At 42.4% G+C, this 27137-nt stretch overlaps 1 protein-coding gene across 8 annotated transcripts in view; it reads left to right on the top strand.

Moving 5' to 3' along the window:
• The window catches only part of LOC137163066 (RCC1 and BTB domain-containing protein 2), an 83294-nt gene that overhangs the window by 21401 nt on the left and 34756 nt on the right, over window positions 1–27137 (top strand). For 6 of the 8 annotated variants that reach the window (XR_010922620.1, XM_067563108.1, XM_067563110.1 and 3 more), the window contains 7 exons: window positions 9314–9472; window positions 9705–9855; window positions 10647–10813; window positions 11622–11780; window positions 20327–20434; window positions 21983–22125; window positions 23783–23973. Coding sequence is in view for 6 of the 8 variants with exons in the window: in XM_067563108.1 (XP_067419209.1) it covers window positions 9314–9472; window positions 9705–9855; window positions 10647–10813; window positions 11622–11780; window positions 20327–20434; window positions 21983–22125; window positions 23783–23973 (1078 nt within the window). In the remaining 2 variants the exon portion in view is untranslated. The remainder of the gene's footprint in view (window positions 1–9313; window positions 9473–9704; window positions 9856–10646; window positions 10814–11621; window positions 11781–20326; window positions 20435–21982; window positions 22126–23782; window positions 23974–27137) is intronic. The other 2 variants (XR_010922621.1, XM_067563112.1) reach the window with 2 other exon arrangements.

A 27137-nucleotide genomic window follows, 5' to 3' on the forward strand; every position in this document is an offset into this window, starting at 1 on the left:
CTTTGGAGTTTTCTTTGTAGGACTTTGCAGTAGAGAAGGAACTAAGGGCGGTTCACCTGCAGAGACTTGTATATCCTCATTATGGGTCATGCGGATGTGTAGGATGCACGCATGGGCCAAACGGGCACTGCTACCAAAAATCTCCCATCAAAGATGCGTGGGGCACATGTTCACCTGAAGTGGAGCACCCACAGGGGGACACATCTCAAAGAACTCTATTTATTGTACAAGGTGACTAACCTCCCCTTCCTAAATACATGAGAACTATTATGCATGATCAGAAAAACACATGATGCTAAAAGGTTGGATTGTCTTAAATGGAGTTACTAGATGGTCAGGCCAGGGGGTTCAAACAACCTTTCAAACTTTTTGGAGAAAATTGGATGGGGTGTATGAAAGGTGAGGAGATAAAAAATTGGGAATAAGAGAGCCAGGAATATCATCTCAATCCCTTACTGGGTTGAAGATATCTGTTAATTCCTAAAACAGATTTCTAATTAATTCATGGGTGTTAGTAAGTTGTATTAAGAGCATCTTTAATTTAATCTTTTACAAAGCATTTTAATATAACAATGTTTTTATTGGGCAGTTTTGGTAATGCTTTTTTTTCATTGTTTCCTGTAATGTATGATTTTAGTTTTGTAAGTAATATTAAAGAAATGCTATAATTTTCATTGCAATTTATTTATTATCTTTTGAGTGCATCTAGACTAGGAATGTTACTGAAGAGAAAACCACACTATTATCTAAAGCCATGAAACGTAGAATTAACTGTAAAACAAAATGAAACTAAACAAATAATACTGTACACAAACATTTTATTGATTTTGTGTTTATATACAAATGTTAAACAGTATAGTAAAACAAACCAAATAAGGAATGCAGAGCACTGAAGAAGGCATTTAACCAACATTTTGCTTATAGACTCATTCAGTTTTTGTTCAGTGACTTTGACTTATTGTTCAGTGAATGTCTTTAGGTAAGGAGTATGGCAAAATAAATAAGATTTTTCTTCAGTTCTTTTTCGACGTAAATGCAGACGTATTTTCCAAGAAGATATACGTGCATGCCAGAGCTGGAGACTTTTGTCTAGCAATACCTGTAGCAGGACAGTGCTTGCACCACATGCCTGTAGTCCCCCCCCTCACTATATAAGGCGGTGCTGCCCTGACCCCCCTCAGTTCCTTCTCACTGTTGGCTGGAGTCAGAGCTCTCTGTGTTTGTTGCTTCACAACCTTGCAATTTATCTTCTTAGCCTAGTTTTTTGTACATAGTTAATAATTAGTGGTACAGACGCGGTATCGAGGTCTATACCATATAGCAGCGTTTCTCAATTAAATTTCCCCGCAGAACCCTTTAGGCTCCGCGGGGAAATTACACTCATACTCGATACCCTCCGCCGAAAAATCCAGGACATCTTCACTTTTTTGGTGGCGCGGAGAACAGCTGCTCTCGGCAGCACAATGTCACTTTCGAATTGAGAAACACTGCTATATAGACTATAGTATAGTGTTGGTAGCAGTGCTCTCCAGTGATGCCCTTGCCAGGGTGCAAACATTGCACTTTGTGTGGAGTGGCAATTCCCAACAGTGACCCCCACACATGATGCTTGCTATGTCTTCACAAGCCCACCTTAAAGAGCACTGTTTGATCTGTATGTTATTCAAAAAAAGGATTCAGGTGGCACAGACCTTTGCCTTAAGCAGCACCTGCTTGAACACGAGATGAGGCCTGACCTGGTACTGAGGCCTTCCTCAGGCCACAGATGGCTCTCAGACTCAGAAAGTGCTGCTGCCTTCCATTCTGGGGCAAGGGGCCTCTCCAAAGAGGTGCAGGAGTCATTCTCCACCATCGGCACCAAAGAAGAGATCGCATAAGACCGATTGAGATTGCTCCAACTCCCAGAGCCACTCTTCTGGTGCCAGCTCTGGTGCATGGGATGGCCTGTGTGCCTCTGACCCTACCTTGGTACAGGGTAGGGAGGGCAGAGACCCAATACCATCCACTTTGGTTCTGGCCTCAGAGTGTCTGTTGAGTCTGGTGCCAACAGGAACAATGCCAATAGTGACAGTGTCAGTGACATCAGTATACCAGGCTATGGTGAACCTCCTCTGCCTTTTGGTCCCATCCTCACCGCTAATCCGAGTCTTCGTGAGACTGCTGCCTGCAATGGCCCCCAGTTAGACCATGCAGCCAAACTTTTGGGCCCTTTGGCACCTCACAAGAAAACACCCCTCTCATGGTTTAGTATGGACGCAGTATCGGAGATGGTACAAGGTTCTTCAGTACTGGGCCTTACATTTGCACAACACAATCGATGCCTCAGATGATTCCGTGGAGGTTGCCACCAGCCTCGACGTCGAGGCATGTGGGTACTCTTTTACCGCTGTTTATATCAGGACCGACCTTGTCTTCAGCACCAGTGGTGCTGACTAGCTTGGGATGTCAATTCTGACCTTGTTCTGGGCCACAGATGAGTCCGACTGCCTGTTGGCTCCCTCTGGAATTGCTCCTCTCATGTCTCCGAGGACATCTCAGGACTTCTCTGCTTCAGTGTCGGGATCATTGTCCTCCCATTCTACTTCACCAGAGGGAAGTCCGAAGGCCACTGGTAGACCAATACAGCTACCAGGAATGGCATGCACCCTAAGGCCAGGATGGAGGCCCCTGGCACAGCACCGACTGGCCACCAGTGCCTCACCCATACTAGTGGCCTCCTTGAGCTCAGTGGGAAACTTCTTGCTCTCAGAGGTCTCATTTGTCATTCAAGTCAAAAGCAAGATCTCCTGCTTGCGTGGCATTGGTGGATGCAAATCAGCTGCAATCCAGATGCCTGCATTTCCCCTTCCTGTGGAGCTGCCGAATTTCCCCATGCAGAGACGCAGTACCGTCAGTGGTCAAACACTTGGAGAAGCGCTATTTTGTACCTGTACAGAGAGGGATTCTGTTCCTGTCTGATCCCGAATTCCCTGGCAGTCATGGCAGTGAATGACAGAGTGCAGTAGGGCAGGTTCAAGTCCTTCCCCAAGGACAAAGACTTAAAGCGCTTGGATCTTTTGGGCTGAAAGATACACACCTCCTCTTTGGTATAGATGAGGATCACAAACCAACAAGCTTTGCTGGCCAAATATGACTTCCTCAGCAGTGGCCAAATTTGAGGAGCAGTTGCTCAAAGCTTCCTGGGATGGATTTCGGGCGTTTGTTGCAGAAGGCTGCTTGGTGGCTAAAACATTTCTGCAATCTCCCTTAATGGGGCAGACACCTCAGCCAGGGTGATTACATTTACTATGAGGAGGGCTTCCTGGTTCCAGAACTCAGGGATTGTGCTGGATGTCTAACAAGCGATTGAGGTCTTGCAGTTCAATGGCTGAACCTTTTTTTTAGACAAGACTGATGAAACTTCATTCCTTTAAGGATTCGAGGGCTACCTTAGGGTCTCTGGGGGTGTACATGCCTCCATGCAGAGATGCCACTGGTGCATAGCAACAACCACCATATAGCCTGAACATCCTTTTGTTCAGCCTTCCTCCTGAGACAGCAAGACTACCCCAGAAGAGGGATAGGTCTTACAAGAGGAAGCATTCAAGCTTGGGGCTTGACTGCTCTGTGCACCCTCCCTTTGTTCCTGCTAAAGCACCCATTTTGAATCATTAGTCCAGAGCACTGTTCCAGTTGTTCTTCTTCCTCCCTGATCATTTCCCCATTCCTTTGGGGATAGGCTGCCCCACTTTTACAGTGCCTGGATCTCGATTACGTCTGACAGGTGGGTCTTAGACGCTGTCAGATTGGGTTACCCCATCCAGTTCCACTCTACACCCTCTCCCCACACCCTTCCCCATCCCTCTTCAGGGACCACTCTCACAAGACACTGCTCTTCGAACTAGCTCTGCTAGCGTTGGGAGCAGTGTAGGAGGTTCCATGAGAATATCGGAGTTGTGGGTTCTACTCCTGGTATTTCCTAATACCGAAATCCAAGGGTGTGATGAGGCCCATCTTCAACCTCTGTGGACTCAACAAATTAATCAAATATGTGAGGTTTTTATCAACTATACTCCCTCCTTTGTCTCAGAACAACAGGTCTGCTGCTCTGGACCTTCAAGATGCTTACTTCCATGTGGCCATTCTGTTAAGTCACATGAAGTTTCTTCACTTCATGGTAAGAGATCGCTTTTCTCAGTACATGGTTCTCCTGTTTTGACTCTCTTCTGCCCCTTGAGTCTTCACCAAATGCATAGCAGTGGTCATGGTGTACCTCAGGAGGCAGGGAAATCTGTAACTTCCCTTACCTCAGCGACTGGTTTCTGCAGAGCAGCTCCAGAGATTTGGTTCTTGCCCACGTCGACACCATGCTACGTTTACTCTTCCATTTGGGACTCATTCTAAACACCGCTCAGCAAATAGAGTTCATTGGGCCCTGTTAGATTCAAGGAAGTCGAGAGTGCCAACCAACCACTTCCAGGTATTCGACAGCTGTGCCTCATTTTGCAATCACAACCATCCTTGACAATCTGCATGTGTCTGAGCCTGTTGGGCCACATGTCCGCATGCACCCAGGTGGTCCAACTCACCAGGTTGCATCCTCGCCCTCTTCAGATGTGGCTCAGGATGGTTTATGGCCCTGCCCTGCATTCTCTCGACAGGTTGATTCACCTTCCTCCATCAGTCCTGGAGTCCCTGCACTGGTGGGAGTCCCCACACAATGTGTGCCAAGGAGTCCCCTTCACTAGGCCCTCTCCGACCAAGTCAGTAATTACCAATGCGTCCTTTCTGGGTTGAGGAGTATATATTGGCTTGTTGAGGATGCAGGTCCTGTGGTCGAAATGGGACGCCTCCCTCAATTCATCAAAGTGCTGGAGCTTCAGGGCATCTACAACGTGTGCCATACTTTCCGGGATCATATCAAGTATTCAGTGGCTCAGATACTCACCGACAATACCATCGTGATGTACTAAGTAAGGGGGAGCTCACTCCAGGTCCCTCTGCCGTGACTCTACAGTGGCAGTTCTGTATCTAAGAGGACATCACCCCAATAGCTGTCCACTTACTGAGCGTCCAGAATCATCTCGCGGATCATCTCAGCAGGGTTTTTTTCCTGAGCCACAAATGGTCCCTGAAGGCGGAAGTTTTTGCAACGTGGGGCATCCCCGTGATTGACCTCTTTGCGACAAGAGAAAACAAGAAGTGTCGCCTATTCTGCTCTTAGGAGGGGCTTAGCCTGGGCTGTCTCTCCAAGGCTTTCTACTGCAGTGGGCAGTCAACTCTACTGTACATACTCCTTCTTATCCTGATCATTACCCAGGTCATCATCAAGCCAGGCTCATCCTGATTGCCTTGCTGTGATTGAGGAAGTGCTGGTTCTTGGACCTCCTTACTCTATCAGTTCAGCCTCCCATACTGCTTCCTCCCTTTCCTGTTCTCCTCACACAGGACCACTGCTACCCACTGCATCCGGAGATCAGCTCCCTGCGCCTTACAGTGTGGCTGCTGCATGGCTGAAGGAGGAGAAGGAGCATTGTTCGGAGGCTATCCAACAGGTCCTACTTAGCAGTAGGAAGCATTCCACCAGAACAACCTCCTTGGTGAAGCAGAAGAGGTTTTCCGTATGATCCTTGGCCCAGGGGACTCCTCTGGTGGAGACTTCTATCCAGGACATCTTGGAGTACCTGCTACACCTTCAAGAATCAGGCCCAACACTCAGGTCTCTGAGAATGCACTTGGCAGTAATATCGGCATTCTGTCCACCTATCCAAGGGAAATTAGTTTTCTCCAACACCATGGTGAGGAGATTTCTGAAAGGACTTCTCCGCCTTCATCCTCCAGTTCAAGAACTGGTTCCCTTGCGGGACCTGAACATGGTTTTAGCAGCTCTAATGGGGCCTCCATTTGAGCCCCTTGCTTCCTGTCTGCTGCCCCTTCTGTCTCAGAAAACTGCATTCTTGATGGTCATTACCTCTGTCAGGAGGGTGTGTGAGTTGCAGGCCCTGATGGCTGGGCCTCCTTACATGCAGCTCTCCAGGAACAAGGTTAGGATCCGACCACACCCAAAGTTTGTATCCAAGGTTCTCTCTCAGTTTCATTAGAACAAAGTGGTGTATTTGCCTGTTTTTCCCCCTAAACCGCATTCCTCTCCAGAGGAACAATGCATCCATACAATAGATGCTGTCTAGCCTTTTACCTGAAGAGGACCGAACAGTTTTGTGCTTCACCTCGCCTGTTTGTATCCTACATGGACCACATGAAAGAACAGGCAGTCTCTGCGCAGACCATCTCTAGATGGATAACACCTTGCATCAGGACTGTGTGAGATAGCGTTGACTGCACCTCCTTAGCAGATACGGGCACATTCAATGAGAGCACATGCAATGTCAGTGGCATTCTTTAATGGCGTTTCCGTATTGGACATTTGTAGAGTGGCCACATGGTCATCCATACATACATTTATGGACAGTTATGCAATCTCTGCTTCTTCCAGAATGGTGCTAACGTCGGAAGAGCGGAACTGTGATTCTTACTGAAGTAGACTCTGAGCCCTGTCTCCAGATGAGGGTATTGCTCACTAGTCACCCCTGGATGTTCGGTACAAAGGAACTGAGGGATATTGGGGTGGCACCACCTCATATAACCAGGGGAGGGGCTACAGACGTGAAGCGTTAGTGCTGCCCCTCTATGGGTACTGCTGGCCAAAAATCTCTGGCTCCAGCACATGGGACATGCACACACCTACTTGGAGTATACGTCTGCATCACATCTTGAGAACCAGAGTTACAGTAAGTAGTCTTTTCTTCTGAATTCTTGCCATTGTGCCATAACATGCTATACATTATATAATGTGATATCTAGGTAAAATTGTGCTACTTAAGGATGCAACAGTATAATTCTGGGTGCTCTTGCATTTATTGGTTGTCAGCTCATTGACAATTTCAGGAGGAAAGCGTGTAGGTTGCTTTAGTGGCAACTTAAAATAATTCCTTGATATTAAATTACCCCAAATTGACAGTAAGGTTATGTTTACACATAAAACATATGGTGGCACAGCCGTCATGGGCGGCGGACCTGGAGCACCCAGCTGCTGCTCCGTGTCCCCCTGCAGTGGCTAGGAACTGAATTTTTACCTGAGTATCAGGACAAATGGCGTCCCGATCATACATCGTTCAGGACACGGGACATAGGGTTAAATATTGGGACAGTCCTGATTTTATTGGGACATCTGGTCACCCTAAGTACCGTCTATACTAGGGGTTATGTCAGTATAGTTACATCTCTCAGGGGTGTGTATTTTTTCACATCCCTGAGAGACATATCTGTACCGATATAAGCTCCTAGAGTAGACCAGCCCTAAGTGGTCTTAGTAAAAAACCAACATCTATATATTTGATGATCTAAAGCCGTGTTGAAACAGATGCATCTAAAAGCACAAAAGAGGAAGATAATGAAGCTTTTGTTATTTCAGGTGCCTGAAAATATATTTGGATATTTATTTGGGTAGAGTTTTAAAGGAGGTTTTCTTTTTTCATAAGTAGATTTGGTAACATAATGAGGATTATGAATTTTTTAACGTTGTTAATGTCTTGAAGTATATGATCTAGGAGTTATATGATTAGATTTGAAGTGCTTGTTTAAAAATGAATATTTAATATTATTTGTTTTTTTAAAAAAATCTATTATTAATCTGTTATTTCCTCTCCTACCTCCCCTAAATAAAGGATTGACTGCTATTTTAATCTCCCTGATGGGCTAATTTCTATGAAGTACCTGTTACTTTAAAACATTGTGTTTGACTATTTTAGAATTGTTCATTTTAAATAAAATGTATTTAAATTCTCTCCTTTAAAAGCAAATAAATAAAAATAAGAAACCAGATGAGAGAAATCCTCACTGTTTTTTGCCATTGACTTCAGTGGAGTCAGGCTATTATCACTTAAGGTTTTATTGTTTGCCACAAATTGTAACTAACATCCAGATTAGACTGAACTGAAAAACCAGGTCTTTACAAATATTGCTGTGATATCATAGCTAAGAATTTGAAATAAATGAATTGTTTGTTTTCATTTAGAGATCTGTTTGGGAGTGGTTCATCCTCCATCGTAGGCTAGGGCAGCCCCAAACTACTTTAGTTTCTGTCCCTGTTGCAGTGGCCTGTAGGGACCTTTGCACTGGTATAGAATTGCCAGGATGTAGGAACACTGCAGTCACTCCCCCATCCACCTAGAATAACTCCTGCACCAGAGCCTCCTACATGGGGGTTATGGGTTTAAAGTTGGCTCTCTGGCTCCTGAGGGGGCCTACTGTGCACGGGTATTCCCTGTGGAGAGGGGCAAGGGAAGCCCTTTATGGCTCTTATGCACTAGTTGAACTGGCACAAAGGGGCCACAAGCCAGGAGTGAATTCCCATGTTCAGTGGCATATATTGCGTATTATTTTCACTTTAATGCAGTTTTTCAAGCACTTATGGTAATTATTTAGACCCTCATTCAGCAAGGCACTTAAGCATGTGCTGAGCTTTAATCACATGAGTCGCTCCATTGACTATATTTGAACTATTGGCATGCCTGTAGTTAGACGTATTCTTAAGTGTCTTACTGTGAACAGTGGTTGTTAACATAAACATTGTTCTCAGTGCTGTACAAACATTGGAAAGACATGATGTTGGATCCATATATGGTTTGGCAGCTAGGTCCTGCAAACTCTTACTACCAGGTTTAGTCCCATTGAAGTAAAAGGCTTAGGAAAGGAAAGCCCAGTACTGATTAGGAAGTAACTGCTCCATAGCCCTTAGAATCAATGGGTGCCTTTCCATTGACTTCAGTGGGCTTTGAATCAGAATCTAAATGTTTGCAGAATAAGGGCCTAAGTTAGTCATAGGTAATACACTTCAACTATACATAATATATTGAGAGGGAAAACTATTACTTATGTTTGTCATAGTCCAAGAAACAGAATGTTAAACATAAGCTGTACAAACTAAGTCTATAAAGATAACTTGTAGTTCAGGAAGAGAGGGAGTTTAATTTCTTAAATATAAATTTTGGAAAACGAGACAGAATTGATTGCCTCAGTGTGTCTATATATTATTTGGTGCTTTTTTCTAATTTTTTTCATTCTTTCTTTTTCTTTCTTTATCATGGTGTATATGGCTTCCATTTTAATCACTGTCTCTGCAGAACTTACTTTTAAAATAAGACTTTTTTTGTGATTGGCAAAGAAAGTAATACCCTTTTCTTATCTACTGTTTAATTTTTCTTTAGATTTAACCCTTTCATTGTACAAGGTGAACATTTTCTAAATACCTGATATCAGTTTTTAATCTCATCAGGTGATACAAGCTACTTTCTTATCAGCTCTGAAGATGTTGGATGTTGGAAAATGGCCAATATTTGCTCTCTGCTCTCAGGAAGAATTGAAGTTAATTCGTCAAGCCTGTGTATTTGGCAGTGCTGGTAATGAAGTGTTGTATGCAACTGAAAACAATGAGGTAATTATCAGAGAAAGTGTATATTAGTGGAATATCATTTGATAAATATTTAAATCATTATTAATTCAGGGTAGATTAGCAGGGAAACCAGAATTATGACAACAGACCCAGGAGAAGTACCATACATTAATTATTGAATAAAGAAAGTTGAGGACTGAATAATTTAATTTAATTTAAGTAGTAAATGTTACAATAAAGAACTTGCTACATTAACAATAACATTTTATAACAGGTGTTTGTGCTTGGCACCAACTGCAGTGGCTGTTTGGGAACAGGTGACGTTCAGAGCACTATTGAACCACGGAGATTAGATACTTTATGTGGCAAAAAAATAGCCTGCCTGAGCTATGGAAGTGGTCCCCATGTTGTTGTTGCTACTGCAGGTAATATATAATGAGGATATTATATTTTTAAAGTGTGTGCCAGCTTCAGTTGGCCCAATTATTTGCAGGAGACCTGAGTTCTGAGAGTGAAATCGACAATCCTGCTTCTTAGACTGATATTAGTATTAGTAGTATTAGTGAAAACACAGGGTATATAATCTGTGGAAGGATTAATAATTATGCCGTAGTTCAGATCCCAATAGATAGTTGATGAAGTGGTATATCAAACATTTGTTTAACTTCCTGATAGGATGCGATGGCTCCTAACACACTTTACAATATACTTTTCAAGGATACAAAGTGGAGATGGTATATTTCAATAATAATAATAATAATAATTAATATCAACAATATTTAACACTACATAGTGCTTTTCATCTGGGGAACTCAAAGTACTTTTCAAAGAACAGGAACTACCATTATTCCTGTTTTACAGATGAGAAAACCAAGGCATGGATACAGTTTACTTGACCAGGGCCAGAAGTGGCAGAGCTAGGAATAGAACTCAGATTTTTTCTGATTCCCATTTCTATGTCATCTCTTCTGGGCCACATTATCACTTTATTTTAGTGTGATTCTCTTGGTATTACCCATTGAGACATTTATAGAACACTGGGGGAAGAATAGCATTCTTGTGTACGTGGGACTAGTAGCCTAGAGGGACATATAAGTACTTAGAAAGGAAGAGTGCACCATTGTTGAACTTGACTTTTCATTTTCTGTCATCTTGTGATGCATAGTCATTAGATAAGTAGATGTTTTAAAGTTGATTTTTCACACTTTTATTATAGAAGGAGAAGTGTACACATGGGGCCATAATGCTTATAGTCAACTGGGCAATGGTACAACAAATCATGGTTTAGTTCCCTGTCAAGTCTCTACCAACTTGGTAAACAAGAAAGTAACTGAAGTCGCCTGTGGCTCTCACCATTCCATGGTGTTAACATCTGATGGAGAGGTGAGAATAGTTAGCATAAATCTGCATAAACCATGTTTTCTTTTGTATGGAATTTATATAGGATACTGGAAACAGAAAAACATACAGTGCTTAGTAAAATGGCACCCTGGCCTGGCTGTTCTAGTTGCTGCTGTGATATAAATATTTAATAGTAATGGGAAGATCTGAGGTCTATCAGTGTCTGTCTACCTACAATTGCAGGAAGTTGCTTATGTGGGATATCTGATTCTAATGAAATAACAGCACTTAGTATTGCAGACACTGGCTAAAAATCCCTATGACCACTCCCGCTATGTCCTGCTGTGAAAAATTTCTTCACACTGTTAAATTTGGTAATAAATTAAATCCCGTGCATATGTGAAAGGATCACCATAGTTAAATATCTAAACCCACTGAAGTACAAAGTATTGTTCTATTACACTCTGAGATACTATTACTGTCCAATCATTTGTCCTATTTTGTTTTCTTCCGCTAACTCTGTAGACAAAGGATCACAAGTATACCCCATGGGGTGCATAATATTTGATATTACTGAAGGATTTCTTGTTTTTTTTAACTAGTGGAGCATTAGAAATTAGAGTTGGCAGGGGTGACAGATTTCTGGAAGAAAATAAAAAAGGAAACAAACACTTCTGTGTCTTTCCTAGGTGTACAATAAGTGACTGCTGCAGTCCTGTAATCCACATGTTTCTATTGTTTAGAATGTATTTTTTAATATGTGCAGTTTATGTAACCTTCTATATCTCTTGAGCATCTGGTTAAAATAGTATGTTACAGTCTTATTCTGTTAATAATTCCTCTGTAACAGGTGTATGCATGGGGTTATAATAATTCAGGACAGGTTGGATCTGGTTCAACAGCTAATCAGCCAATTCCTCGAAGAGTTACCGGCTGCCTACAAAATAAGATAGCTGTTAATATAGCTTGTGGACAGATGTGCTCAATGGCTGTAGTAGAAAATGGGGAGGTAAGAATGTTCTTAAAGTTTTTAAAGTTAATTTTTCTGACTGGATTTTATTTTATTCAGTATTATAGGCTACACATTGTTGATAGCATCTACCTTTGCAAGCACTGTCACAGTTAAAACTGCTGGAGAAAGTAATATTAATCTGTAACTTCCATAATCTGTTAACCTGTACCGTTATAAGAAAGTTTTCATCAGAAATTGTCTTACTTGTTCCCACTGTCCCCACCACATATATAAACATATCATCTGAGAGATACTTTACCCAAATTAGCTAAAATTACCCTTTTCAGAACAAATCTGTGCAGTAAACGGAAAAGAATTCATTTAAAATTAATTAATTCAGTTCTTTTAAGAATAAAAATTTGAACCCAACATTCGTTTTGAGACTATAACCCAGTGGTTCCCAACTATTTTACACACACACACACACACACACACACCCACCCACCCACCCCCCCCTTACCTGGCACCACAACCCTAATCCTAGTGTGCGGGGGAGGCCATAGCGATGCGGGGGTTGGAGAGCAGCCCTGCAGTGGTGCATGGGGTTGGGCCTGTCTCTCCACTCCTGGCACATGGGGTCTCAGAACCACTCAGGTTTTGTCTGGCCATCTATCCATCATGACTGAAGGGTGGCTGGGCCTAATTCGAGAGAGCGATACTGCAACCCATATGCCTGGGTGCAACCCCTGGAGCTGCCTAGGGAAACCGACTGACTTATAGCTTGGACAGGTTTATTTCCTGGATGGCATTTCTGCTATTACCTTTCATAACTTCCCATTTCAACTATTCAGATAATAAACATTCTGCTAGTTAGCCAGCATACACCATTCAGAACTTGTATATAGTATTTGATAACCATCCAACATAATTTCTCTCTTTAGAACCTGTGGGGATAAGCTTTCATATGACTCTTCTTTCCTCTGATGTCCCCAAACCTTTGGGTGTACACTTGAGACCTAATCCTCCTATTTATACCTCCCATTCGATTTCTAGAGTGTGTATGGTGTCCCTTCGTCCCTCAAGTGGTTGGTTGTCCACTGATGGGTAGAGGTTCTCCCCACCTGCAAGTGTTACAAGCAGCAATTCTTTGGACCATGGGGAGAAATACATCAGGAATAGCTTCTTGGGAAGCAGCTCTCAATCATGTGCTGCTTTTAACAGCAGAAGAATTAGGCAAGTGAGATTTTTCAAATCTCTGCCATTGCCAGATTCTTTTCTCTGCCCCACATCCCCATAGGTTGCCCCCTGAGGACTCCAGTGGCCTAATGTCCACTTCTCTGGAGGAAGGAGGAGGAGCATTAATCACCATCACCCTACTGGGGTGGTCTTTTGTTCCCCACATACTGAGTCAAGTGAACAGAATTCTTTCTCCCACCTGACTCAGGGTCCATAACATTTTTACAGATCATCAGGCAGTCAATGACTGTGAGGAAAAAGTCTCCCCTCCTTCCTGGCAACTGTCTTACACTCTGATTGGGCATTTCCCACCGGAGAGTGGATGTCATAGTTTTGGCAGTGCACTACTGCTGCCATCACATCAGTGTTCCTATTTTTGGCTGAAAATACTGCCATCACCATCCTCTGTACTGCCCCGGAGTTCCTGGTGAGGTTCAGAGAGCTTATTTCCCTGATCTAGGCTTTAGGACCAAGAGAATTCCTCTTCAAGTCAGTAGGTCTTGTCAGTCTCCACTCCTTAGGTATTTGTTTGCATACCCTGAGAAAGTAATTTGATTCCTCTTGGATACTGACAGGGGGGATCCATCCCACCTCCCATCCCTGTCAGCTATCCCATTTGCATTTTGGCTAACAAAGTCTCTTGCTACTCTGGGACTAATTGAGGAGACCTGATTTACCCGTGCTGCTTCGAAAGCCACAATATCATTCCCCAAAAGCAAAGAATATGGACTATCTTACAATACACCTGCAACAAGCACCCTGACCCTTCCTGGGTCCACAAAGAAAATATGCATGTAGAGTAAAGGCTTTTATAACAGGAACCTTTAACCCACCTTTAGTGCCGTATCCTGGCAGCATTTCCTGTGCTTTCACGACATGGGGCTTAACTGTCATCTTAGCATTCCTAGTCTCTCTCCATCCAGTGAATATCTCCCCATTGACTACCACCTTCTCTTTTCACTGGCTGTGCCCTGGGTCTGCACCCAGGAGGGGACAGCATGACATGTAGGCCGTGGATTAGTGTGTAAATGATTCAGTGTTAACATTATATGCCATCAGTAGACAGGCAATGTGACTCTCTCCCTCCCTCTTGTCATACAGTTAACTCTGTAAGGTTTGGGTTCGGCTGGCATTTCCAGCACTGCTCTGGGACTCAGGGGGCAACCTGGGCAATCCTGAACAAAGTGGCCACATATGGCACACTGCTTTTCCCCATCCATCCCAGGGCTTCTCGGAGGTGGTTTCCCTTTCCCCTGGAAAAAGATCTCAGTTTAGGCCCAATCCTTGGCCTCTGATCTCATTCCATGCCTGTTAGATTTTCTGTGAAACCCAGGATGACTATCCACATACTGGTCTGCCAATTTTACAGCTACACTAAAATTTCTAGGATTTTTGTTTGATTTCAGGTGATGGTGGCAGAGTTTATAGAACTGTTCTATATCCATTAATTCATAGGCCTCATCGACCATTTTGACACCTCCCCCATCCAGTTCCCATTTCCTTACATAATACCTAATTAGAGTTGAAACCTCAGCATAGGTCATGTCCCTTTCTTTTCTGAATTTCCCAAAAGCTTCTCCTATATATTTCAGGAGTCAGTTTAAATTTTGTCAAAAAAGCATTTACAATGATCATAATCTTGGTAATCCCCTCCCTTCCCATGAAGGTGAAATGTCCAAGACATTTGTCCCAGACAGTACTGGAGCCAGCTACCCCTCATTTCAAAATCAATCCGCCTTCCTAAAGCGAGGAATTAATTCAGAGTCTGTGCCACCCACAGGGAGAGGTACAGGAGGTCTGGGTTCACCTACTGGATTAAGGATTTGAAGGGACAGTTTTTCTCCATCTCAAAAACTGACATTGATGTTCCCTGTCGCTCTGTTTCTCCTCATACTTGTGCTGCTTCTCCTTTTCTTCTCTTTCATACTGATGCTGATGCTCCTCGTATTGGCTCTGGTTCTCCTTCTCTTCTTTCTCTTACTGATGCTGCTACTCCCAGTCTGCAAACTGTTGGATTTCCAGACACGCTCTTTCTCTCTTCAGCTGCAGCCTCTTCTGCTCAAGATGTTGAGTTATCCACAACTCCTGTAGCAGTGGTGTACTTGGCCTGGGTGGTACACAGTTGCTGCCTCTGTCAGTCTCTTCCCTGTTTTTCTCTAGGGGTAGGTTCCCAGATTTACCTTGACTGCTGGACACTCTGCTAGTGGGCTGGAAATTCCCTGCGGACCTGACCCATTGCTCTGCTTCTGGTCATTAGACTACAGGAAATCAACTAACTGTGTTCTAGTCTGATCCTCAGTGTTGAACTGCCTTCCTTCACATAGTCCCGTCAGCTGATTTTTCTTCAGCTATTCCTAATTCATTTTCTGATCTCTTTTCACTATTTCTTTCCTGAACAGACTATCGAGTCTTTTCTCTATGCTTTTTCCCATTCAGGTACTTACTTCCACTGCTATTGGCATTTACACAGTTCACAGTGTTATAGATCCCCACACATTCTGCCACCATATTTGTCACAGTTCAGGGCAACTGCACCTGTGTTGCCCCTCTGTAGTTCAGCAATGGCACCAATTTTATGCTTCCAGCTCCCCATCCATTGCTTCTCTTGGGTGAAGACACGAGTCTCTCTGCCTTCTGACTTGGGTATTTCCAGGCTGAACAGTTCCCTGTGATATCCCCAGCAAAAGACAAGTTGCTTAAGTAGGCTTCTCTTGCCTTCTTTTCAGAGACGGTTAACAGTGTGATTACCTTGGTTAAGCTACCACACAGCGCTTTTTAAACAAGCACATTTTATTCCTAAAGGTAAAAGCAATACAGCAAAACATTAAAAATAATAAAAGAACCTACATGTGTGGTAATAAGCTTACCGGAGGTCACCCCAATTCCAACATGGACTTTTGTGGATGAGCAGTCCTTCCAACCCCACCCAGGGGTTTTCATGTGGTTTTCAGTTCATAACACCCTCTGCTAAGAATGAGAACATTGTTTTATGGGGCCTCAGTAGGCCAAAGTCCTTCCAATCTTTCCCTAAGGATTGGGGCACTCTGTGGACTGGAGGTCCTATCCATTTGTTGGATCAGAAAGAAGGCTATGAGTCAGTTTACCAGCTGGCTTTTTATTCAAAAATCCTTTCTTTATCTCTTGGTCCCTGGAGAATCCAGTTTTAACTAGTGTATGAGAACCTCTTTGGTAAGGAGGAGGAGTCTGATGTCGAATCAGATGGGGCAGACGGACTATTTTACTACTTTAGTTCCATTCAGCTGACTAAAGACCATTTCAGAATGAGCATTATACCATGCTCTGCGTGGCCCACACAGGCACATTCCATACCTGTATCCTGCTAGGTCCTATGACAGAGAACCTGATTCTGAGTACTGGTGAGGCTGGCAGTTTTTCCTTGGGCTTGATGATCCTACTGGTCTTCTCCAAGATAACATGAGGGAGGCTGAATGTGCTTGCATGTAGCCCCTGAGAGGAAAGTCCATTCATCGAATCTGGCGCTATCACATCCATCTACAACACCAGGATATAGTGAACACTTTCTGATGGTTGTCTCAGAAGTTGTATCAAATGAAGAGCCTACAAAATATGTAGAATTTCAGGACACTGATTTAGAGACCAAAGACCAGAGATTTCCAGATGGCAATGTGGGAATTGCTGCAGCATCTTTCTCCATCTGAAGATGGCATAGAATTTCCCGAGTTGGTCTCTAGAATGGCATCTGTGTTAAACGTACCATCATTCCCCTGTGGGAACAGACTTCTCATTCCAATTTTGATATCCTGAGAGCTCCTTCTACTTTCAATATCACTTACCACCATTGGCATGGCTCTTACAATTGATCTAGGGTGACCAGATGTTCTGATTTTTAGAGACAGACCCAATATTATAGGGCTTTGTCATATATAGGCACCTATTACCCCCAAACCCATCCCAATTTTTCATACTTGCTATCTGGTCACCCTAAATTGACCAAAACAATTTTGGTTGAACCCAGCAACTAATATGGCCATGTCTAAAAAGGCTGACAAGCTTTAGGAGTTGCACTTCACAGGTTTCTTGTTAGTTCCCCCAGGGAGATGGACAACAACTCTGGACTCAGGTACACCCCGAGGAGAGGGTAGGAAGTAGCCCAGGGGCAGAAGACTACAAGCCGGCTGCATTACTGCCTGCACTTGGGTCAGCAGGCTTTGGTTGGGACCTTTCTGACTCAGTGGCAAAGCACTCCACCACTGTTATGGCCTTGGGCTGGGACCCGATGGAGTAGGGTGGGATCGGGTCCCCTTACTGCCCTGCCAACCCCTTCTGGGATGGCAGACTCCCCCCAGTAGGCCAGGAGGCCTGTGCTCTGGTGCTCAACCTTGCCTGAGCCCCTAGACTGTTTGGGTGCTCAACCCTGCCAGATTCCCTATACTGCTTTGGGGCAGCCTGGTCGCAGGCCAGATCCTTAACAGTTTGCTGCCCTGCCCTGCCAGAAGGCCAGGTTTATAGACTGACTGGGGCTGCCTGGCTGCAGAGGGCCCAGGCGCACAGACTGCCGCTAATTCCCACCTTTTTGTCTCTTGAGACTATCTTTAGTACTCAGATTACGAGGAGGTGTGACCTCTCTCAGAGGTTGACAATGAGAGATGACCACACATTGTTACATGAAAGTGAAGGTCTGATCAATATATGGAAGTATACATCTTTCAAACTGAGAACTCCAAACTAATCTTAGGTGGAAAGGAAAGGAATGTGTCCGACCTGGGATAGAGAGTGCACTTCAGTAACCTAACAACCCACTGTCATTGGAACCACTTTGAATAAAGACTGCATATCTGTGTATTGGAGATAAGGGCAATCCATCTAAGTCTCAAATTGTTTCTGCTTCACTTAAAGCAAAGTAGTCCAAGTAGTTACTGACAAAATGACATGTGTTTTATGTGAACAAACAAGGAGAAACTCATTCCACACAGTAGCTGGAAGGAAGGTATAGTACTATGGGACTGATGCATCCATGCCAACATTTACCTGATAGCACTTCATCTAGCGGGAAAGGACAACAGCCTGGTCAATCAACTGAGCAGGGATGAGAGAGAGCTACAGGAATGGTCTCTAAACACATCAGTAGCAGAAACAGATGTTAGCAGTGAGACACACAATATCAAATGTCTTGAGGTTGTGCTCGAGAGCAGGAGTAGACAGCCTATCCCTTTCAAATGCATTCCTGCTCCGCTTGGGAGTAGGCCTCCTCTACACTTTGCCCCCATTTCCTCTAATCCAAAGAGAAGAACAAAAGATAAACACTACAGTGCTATGGTAATTCTGTTTGCTCCAGCATGGGCAAGGCAACAATGGTTTCCAGATCTTCGTTACCTCTCCAGTGGAGTATATGGTTCTCTCCCTGTGACTGCAGATCGGTTCTTAGGAGGACAGCCAGTGCTCACATTCAGACCCACAGTCCCTACACTTTAACAGCACAGTCTATCAGATTCTAAGATCTTGAGAAATGTTTGTTCATCAGGCATGCGACACGTCCTGCTAAACTCCAAAAAACAATCTACTCATAAGTGCTATGACCTCCAGTGGATAAGAATTGTTTTCTGGGCATCAGATAAAAACATATCTTCATAATAAGCATCAATTCAGTGCATACTTGAATACTTGCTATACCAGAAGCTGTTCGGCCTATCAGTATTCTCACTGAAAGTCCATTTAGTTTCCATTTCCAGTGGACAACAGACTGAATATATCCATGACTCAATTAAGAAATTTATGAAGGGTATAGTGAACATATATTCACCAATCAAGGAACTCCCCTACCATCATGGGACTTTAACCTAGTCCTTACTCAACTTTATGAGACCATCCTTTAACCAGTGAATGAGTGTTCACTGTTTCACCTGACAATCAACACAGTATTTGTTATAGCAACAATAGTTGTCAGAAGCATAAGCAAACAGCAATCCTTGATGGTGTCTCCACCATTCACAGTGTTCCACAAGGACAAAGTGATCCACCACCCACACCCTAAATTCCTGCCCAGAGTAGTAACTGATTTCCATCTTAACCGAACAATTAGCCTATCAGTATTCTTTCCCAGACCTCATGTGCATTTAAGTGAGTTAGAATTCCACATCCTAGTTGCTAAAAGGTCATAGACTTTCTCTTTAGATAGTCCCTAGGTCCCTTTATATCTTACAGAGAGAATAGTAAGGGTTAGGCAATTTCATCTCAGTGCTTGCCCAAATTAGACTGTATTGAGGAGAGCCACAAGCTAGCCTCTAGCGCTCTTCCTGTAAAGTTTGGCACACATTTCACTAGGGCTAAGATAGATTCTTTGGCATGACTTAGACATACTCCCATTATTAAAATCTGCAGCGCTGCAGCATGCAGTTCTATGCACACATTTATTAAACATTGTTTTCTCTTGATTTAGCATCCAGATCTGATGCACAGATTGTTAGGGCAGTACTCAAGACACTGTTTAATTAGGACTATGTGTCCCAACTGTGTCCTCAGTAGATGGGCACCGCTTATTAAACGATCCCAAGAGTGGAAAGGTATAGAGATTACTCGAAGAAGAAATAAAGGCTACTCACCTGTGGGTGGAGTTCTTCAAGAAATTGTACAGTATATAGAACGGGACTCTACACATTCCCACTTCCTCCTAACCTTTGCCTCTTCCTCGGAGTCCGAATTATATTCTTGAATCTGAGGAGGCAGCACAAGGAACTGAGATGGCTGGAACACTCTCTTGTCGTCAGGAAGTTCAGGAACAACAATAAGAGGAGGGACAGGAAGAGGTGCAAGAGCAGTGCAAAAATGTTCCACCACTGGTGCTACCCAAGATTGTGAATATGCAGAGTCCATTTTGAAGAACTCTAGTTACAAGTGAGCAACAGTCATTTTCCCCTATGGAGTTTTTGTTTAGATCTCAGTAAAAGAAACTGAAAAATCTTATACATTCATTTATGCAGGATTTACTCTGATTTGTAATTCACAATTGGTCCTTTCCAGTTTGCCTAAAAATATCTAAAATGCTTTTAAAAACTTAGAAGCAGAGCTTGCTTTGCATACCAGGAACAGAACTGTTATTGATAGTCCACTTCAATGTATTAAAAATTCTAAGTGTTGGATGGTATATTCCTTGAAGAGTTGGACTGGGCATACAGAATACATAGGGGTAGAATTTTATTGCACTGTACATTTGATATTGTCAACAGGAACTGTGTGTGTGATCTGCCATATAATGTGCAAAAATATTTTTATAAAGAGAGTTTCTTTGGTGTCATTGCAGAGAATTACACATTACAACACTATAAAATAGATACATTTTTTCAAGAGAAGTAGAGCAAACTAATTAAAATCTCAATCTTCCTTTTAAGGTCTATGTCTGGGGTTACAATGGTAATGGCCAGCTTGGATTGGGCAGCAGTGGTAATCAGCCAACACCCTGTAGAATAGCTGCTTTGCAAGGCATTCGTGTGCAGCGGGTATGTTTTTTATGTCATATCAAGCCTTTCATGAACAGAAGAAATAGCATGTGGCAAATGCAGATTCTAAAAGGAATATTCTGCACTCAGTGGAGACAAGGTTTAGTGGTTTGGTTAAAGCTTTATACATAGTAATGAAAATATACTTCTGAAAAATGAACCTTCCCCTCCACTAGACAGAAGGATGAAAATGGGCCCAATTGAAGTCAATGGGAGTTTTGCTATTGACTTCAATGATGCCAGGATTTCATCTGAGGAATTTTAGGGATCTTGATAATCTATGTTTAGTTCCTCTAGAAAAGTAACTAGCACTCTCATCTTTCATTGACATCTACTTTAGATTGTTAAAGCCAAAGTTTGTTGACCACCAGGCCATGCGGCAAGGCTCACTTGTTCTCCTTGGCTGTTCTTAGGAAGAAAATGAATTGATGAGAGATGGTGCTGGAAAAATCTGTCCATGGAGAAATATGAGGGATTTAGGAAAGCAGTCTTTTGAACATTGGTTCCTAATTGTTATAACTGAATGCAAACGCACCCAGAGCATTAGATGGATTTCTTTTTAAAATAAATTGAAATAAATAAATAAAAATACAAATTGCTGCTGTCAGATCGATCTATCTGGATCGATTGAGCGGTCAGTAAAGACCCGCTCAATTGATCCGGAAGTCGACTTGTTAAAACCAGCCCCTCAAGTGGTGCAGTGCAGTGAAGATGCCGCACACAATGGAAGTTAAGAATTCAAGGGGAGTTACGCAAGCTAGTCAGCATAGCTTGTGTAACTCCTGTCGACTGCCGCTGAATTTTACGGTAGACCAGGCCTAAGAAAAACATCATTTCCTACTTTCCAATAACTTTTTCTCCTTTTATGAAAGTGTTGCTTTAATTACAAGTACTGATTTAGGTCCCAAGTATTTACAGCTAGATATAGGCCTTCATTCAACAAATGGACTTAAGTATATCTTTAACTGTAAGCACAGAACTAGTCCCATAGAAGTCAGTGAGACTACTTATATGCTTAAGCACTTAAGTCTTAAGCTTTTTGCTGGATGGAAGCTATAGCATTTAATATTATAGTTAAATTGGACTACTCACAGTAGTTAGCATTACACTTGGTAGCAAGCACTTACAGCATCAGGCTCATAGTCTCAAACTTTAATTTATGCCATTATATGAGTTTTACTGCAAAATTTGTAAAATTCTTCTAGTTCTGTCTCACTCCTCCTGCTTCTGAGGTCTCCATGTTTTGTTTCAATGTGCCTCTGTTATTTCTTCTTTTATATATTTTTCATTAACTCTTACTGTGCTCTTAAGAGATTGTCTTGTGAATTTTTTAAAAATATAAACAGGTTTTCTCACATGCATTTCTTTGCTTAAAGTCACTAATTCTCTCTCTGTTCCCCGTTATAGTGTGATCTATGTTTGTTATTTTTGTAAGTTGTATTGGCTGTGTTTATCCTCTTGGATATAGAATCAATAATTTTAAAATATATTTGTTTGTCTGAATTAATTTGCTGGTATGTAAGAGGAGGGTTTTTTTCTTCATTGTAGGTTGCCTGTGGCTATGCACATACATTGGTGCTAACAGATGAAGGTCAGCTGTATGCATGGGGAGCCAATTCATATGGTCAGTTAGGCACTGGCAATAAAAGTAACCAGTCTTACCCTGCACCAGTTATTGTTGAAAAGGACAGGTAATATTTACACTGTAATAACCAGGCATTACTCAAAATGATGAATGATGTGATGTGCAAAATCACAGTGATTTTACTTCTTTTTTGGTAGAAATCATTTGTAATTGCTAGCTATGGTTCTTTCACAGACCTAAACCTGAAGAAATTCTAACTTTGGCTGACATTTACATTAGTAAGTTAAAATTTGACCTTGCTGAAAACATCTACATTGCCATGATAATTAGAGGTGAAAGGGAGCTACAAATTCTGGGGCTGGCTGTTTCCTGCCTTTCTTTCTCCTTCAGCTGCATCCTACTTCTCAGACAGTATTTTATAGGTTTTAATTGTATGCTATCATTAGTGCGGTGCTGCCACTTCACTAAACTGAGTCAACCAAAACCAAGACTTTGTCTTTTTGTAATTTATCTGCTATGTTAGTTTACCATTAAGATTGATCAGACAAAAAATGTGGAAAACGTCAGAAGTGTGAATATTTACAATTTGCCTATAGCTATTGTTTTAAATACTGCTTATAAATTTTATAGTCCTAAATAGTACAGGGAAGGCTGGAAGGAATAAAAGTATTTTGCTGAAAAATTAGCTTTTACAAATTCCTCAGTCTTAGCCTCTGATAGTCAGTAATAGAATAATTTCTATGGATAATGCAATACTGTGTGTTTCTATCAGTGGAAATGTGAATGTGTTACTTATTAGATATATTGGGGTCTTGCTGAATAAATCATTTTGGTTTTTCTGCTGTGAAAGACTCCAGAAAAGTGTAATGTTTCTGCTATAGTTGTTTTTGTCTCTAGCTGCTAGAAGGAAGAGGTAATTACTATATGACGATATTGTGTGATGTTATTTCCTCTTAATTTGTTAAAGCTTTTTTCAAACATCAGTATTTATTTTTTTGTTAAAACATATTAAAATGTTTCAGACATTTTTGCCACAGTCAGAATATGTTTAGTACTTTTTAATAAAATGTTATATATTGCCTTCATCAGTTTTTGGCCAAATACCGTATTCCTTATGACAATGAGAGTGTTACCTCACTAAGTAAGGGCGGCAAGATTTTGTCCTAAAATATATACATACATCTTCACCATTAAGCAGACAAGTTACTCTTCAGACTGCAAAACAGTGGGTTGTGTAACACTGCATGTGATGGGAGATTAGAAAACCTAAAATCAACCTCTAGAGTTAGTGAAGCATCCTTGAAGCATTTAACACAGTTAAAATGAGGGGGTAATGTTCTTTAATTAGTGCTTTCCTTCGTTCTGGTTCCTTCATTTGGAAAATGTTCTAAAAAATGGCCTGTAGAATAATTTAGTTACTACACGTGCATGCATATTAGTTAGAAGTAATGCTAAGAATAGGTGTAATATTATAATGGTTGCATTTTAATATGGTTTTAATTAAAATGTAAAATATTTTATGATAAATCTGATTTGCTGTTTTAGGGTGAAAATTGAGAGGAATAACCATATATATACAAACAGTGAACAATCTTATTTTCAGTTGTCTTGCATGTTATGGAAACATTTTCTCATCTATGGGGGGGAATATATTCTCATAAAACTTGAAATGCATGCAAGTCTACAAAGGTAGCTCTGTGGTATTAAGCTTTTTTACTGCACTTTGTCCTTATGTCTGTGTTTTTGTTTGCTTGTGAATTTAGAGTTATAGAGATTGCAGCCTGCCATTCTGCTCACATTTCTGCTGCTAAAACCCAAGGTGGCCATGTGTATATGTGGGGTCAGTGCCGTGGCCAGTCTGTGATTCTTCCACACCTTACGCACTTTGCCTGCACTGATGATGTGTTTGCTTGTTTTGCTACTCCTGCTGTGACATGGCGTCTCCTATCAGTAGGTGAGCTTAATGTGTTTTTGTTGTTGCATCCTAAATTTGGTGTTTAAGGAAGAATAAATGCAATTGCAAAATACACTAGTTAATATAAAAAATTTAAAGTGGGAAATACAACCTACAATATGTGTTAATTTTAAGGAATGGAACTATGGAACTGTCGAAAATGCTGAGACCCTCTGACAGATTGTGGGTGCTAAATCATAGGCAGTTCTGTTTTAGTTCAGTTCTGTTTTATGGGATGATATTTTTCTATGGGCATATACAAAATGGTCTCCTTTGTTTTGATTGGGTGTGATTGTCTAGGTATCCTGTTCTGGAGGTCCCTTCTCGTAACTCTGTGCTCTATAGTTTCTGAATGTCACTGCATGATGGCCAAGACCCAACAAGTAGAGCTGCTGAATGATTTGGATTTGGAGAATCTTTCTATCCCTTTTGTGATTGGCATAAGGATACTAAGGGGGAGGAGCAGTATTTTCAAAAGCCTCTACATGATTTAGGAGTCTAAGGGGATGTCTACATTGCCCTGCAGTTTGGACTAAGAGGGAGTATGAATAGCAGTGCTGCACTGTAACTCCCCCGTGTGGACGCTGTATCTTAAAGATCTGAGTTGTCCTTTAGGTCCTACATGGGGGAATTACAATACATGACATTGGTACGCACTGCTAGTCACACTTAACAGTGCAGACCATCTAGAGTGCAGTCCATCAACTTGACCTAAATGAGTCAATCAGCCCTTAAACACCAGGGCTTTCAGTCTTCCTTTATCTCCCTGTCAGTTTCTCAGGGCAGGTCTACATTTAAAATGCATGCCGCTGTAGCGCTTTAATGAAGACACTTAAGCCGACGAGAGAGAGCTTCTCCTGTTGACTTAGTTAATCCATCCCCACGAGAGGCAGTAGCTATGTTGGTGGCAGAAGCTCTCCCGCCAACATAGCGCTGTCTATACTGCTGCTTAGGTCAGTATAGCTGTGTCACTCCAGGGTGTGGATTATTCACACCCCCGAGCGACGTAGTTATACAAAAGTATTTCTGTAGCGTAGACCAGGGCTTAGAGAGCCTGGCATGGGACTGTTGCCTCTCACCTAGCCCAGGCCTTTCTGCCTCCTAGTCTCTCCTTGTTCTCCTTCCTTTATAGCTGGGCTTGCCGTCCGTATTGGTCTCAGCTTTGGTTGCATGCCTCCATGACTGGCAGGTACTCTGGGATGTGGTCAGCCTATAAGCAGGGAAGACTCTCCTTTCCCTTCTGCCTGTGCTCAGACAACCCCTTACAAATCTGCTGAGCAATGTAAGTCCCATTTTCAAAAGTGACTTGGGCACTTAGAAGTCTACATTTCAATGAAAGCCACACTAATTCCTAAGTATCAGCCAGCTGGTTGACATTAATATCTGTCCCCTTGGTCTTGACAGGAATCTGCCTTAGGCGCACATAACATCAGCTAACAGAGACCTAAACTTTCAATTCAGTATTAGTGGCTAAAACAGATACTAACCACCATGACTAAATCAAGTGTGAGACTTCTGAGAATGTCTGTAGAAGACCATCTGGAAGCTTCATGCCATGGCTACACTACAAACTTTGGTCAATGCAAATTACGTAGGCATACTACTGCCAAAGTAGTATACACTTGTGTGGATGCACATTTGGCTGCTTGCGTTGGTGCTGCATGTTCTCATCAAGAATGCTTGTGTCAATGCAAAGTGCAGTGCACTTACGGGTAGGTAGCCATCTTTTTGGGAAATTTTTGGCAATGTATTGTGAGGTAGAAATGAATATTGCAGGAATCTCTGGGAGCTAGGGGTGCATGCAACTTTTTCCATCCTATAATGCTGTCCGTATCCCATCATCTTTATTTTTTTTAAAAAAATCCTACAGACCTGCATGGCATCTTTTGGTGTCTGCCACTTCTGACAAAAGCATAGAGCCCACAGAGCTCTATACTATTCTCATGAACATTGCAAATACAGGATGCACAATTCTCCTGTATTTGCAGACCTGCAGGATTGCTACTGGTCAAGTGGGAAATCATTTTGAAGTTGGAAATCCACAGTGGGGGTAATTCTCATGCAACTGTGTAGGCCCATTAATTGTGTCTGCTACACAGGACTGGAGCTCTTGGAAATTTGAAGGATATAATAGATGGATTTCCAGCAATAGGGGTCTTGAACTGCAGTGGGGCGATAGACAGCATACATATTCCTATTTTGGCACCAGCCCACCTTGCCACAGAGTACATCACAATAGAAAGGGCTATTTCTCTATGTTTATGCAAGTGTTGGCAGATCACCACAGACACTTCACTGATCTCAGTGTGGGCTGGCCAGGGAAAATGCATGACACTTACCTCTTTAAGAACACAAGACTGTTCAGAAAGCTTCATACAGGGACGTTCTTTCTCGACTGCCAATATTGAAATGACAGTAGTGTTCCTGGAGGACCCAGCCTTGTTCCCTTTGCTCAAAAATCTATATACTGGTTCTTCCTTGAGTGGTGTCTTTGGGAGTGCTCCACTTTAGGTGTCGCTGCGTCCTCGCATTCCCAATCGGAGATTTCTACAGGAGTACTCGTTGGGGTCGTGCATGCATAGCTCCTGTCTCATGACGCCGCTGGCACCTGCCTGGCACGAGCACGACGCGACCCCCTCAGTTCCTTCTCAACCGTCCGCGGTTTCAGACGGAGCTCAGCAGTCTCTTCAAACTCGTCTTTCATTCTTTTATCTGTTGAGAAAGTTAGTTAGCTTAGTCAGCAATTCCCTTTAGTAGTTAGTACGTACCTGTTTTTACCTTAAAAAAAAAAGAAAAGAAAAGAAAAGAAAAAAGATAGTTTAACTACATTTCTTATCTCTAATACCTCTTAACATGCCTGGCTCTCCAGGGTTTAAGAGATGCATATCATGCAGGGAAGCTATGCCAGTTTCGGACGGACACTCTGAATGTGTCCGTTGTATGGGAGAAAGCCATATACCTCAGAAATGCACACACTGCAGCAAGCTCAAAGCCAGTACCAGGAGAGAGAGAGATCTCAGACTCAAGCTAATCTTAATGGAGAAGTCTTTGAGACCCTCTTCTGATCCAGGACCAGAAAGACCCTCAAAAAAAGAGAGACTCATCTTCATCTACAGATGAACCACACAAGAAGAGAATATCATCTCAAGGGGTAATAAAAATCC

This window comes from Emydura macquarii, unplaced genomic scaffold (genome assembly GCF_026122565.2).
Source record: "Emydura macquarii macquarii isolate MOO-44397 ecotype Brisbane River unplaced genomic scaffold, CSIRO-AGI_Emac_v2 contig_2473, whole genome shotgun sequence".
NCBI classification, from domain to species: Eukaryota; Metazoa; Chordata; order Testudines; family Chelidae; genus Emydura; species Emydura macquarii.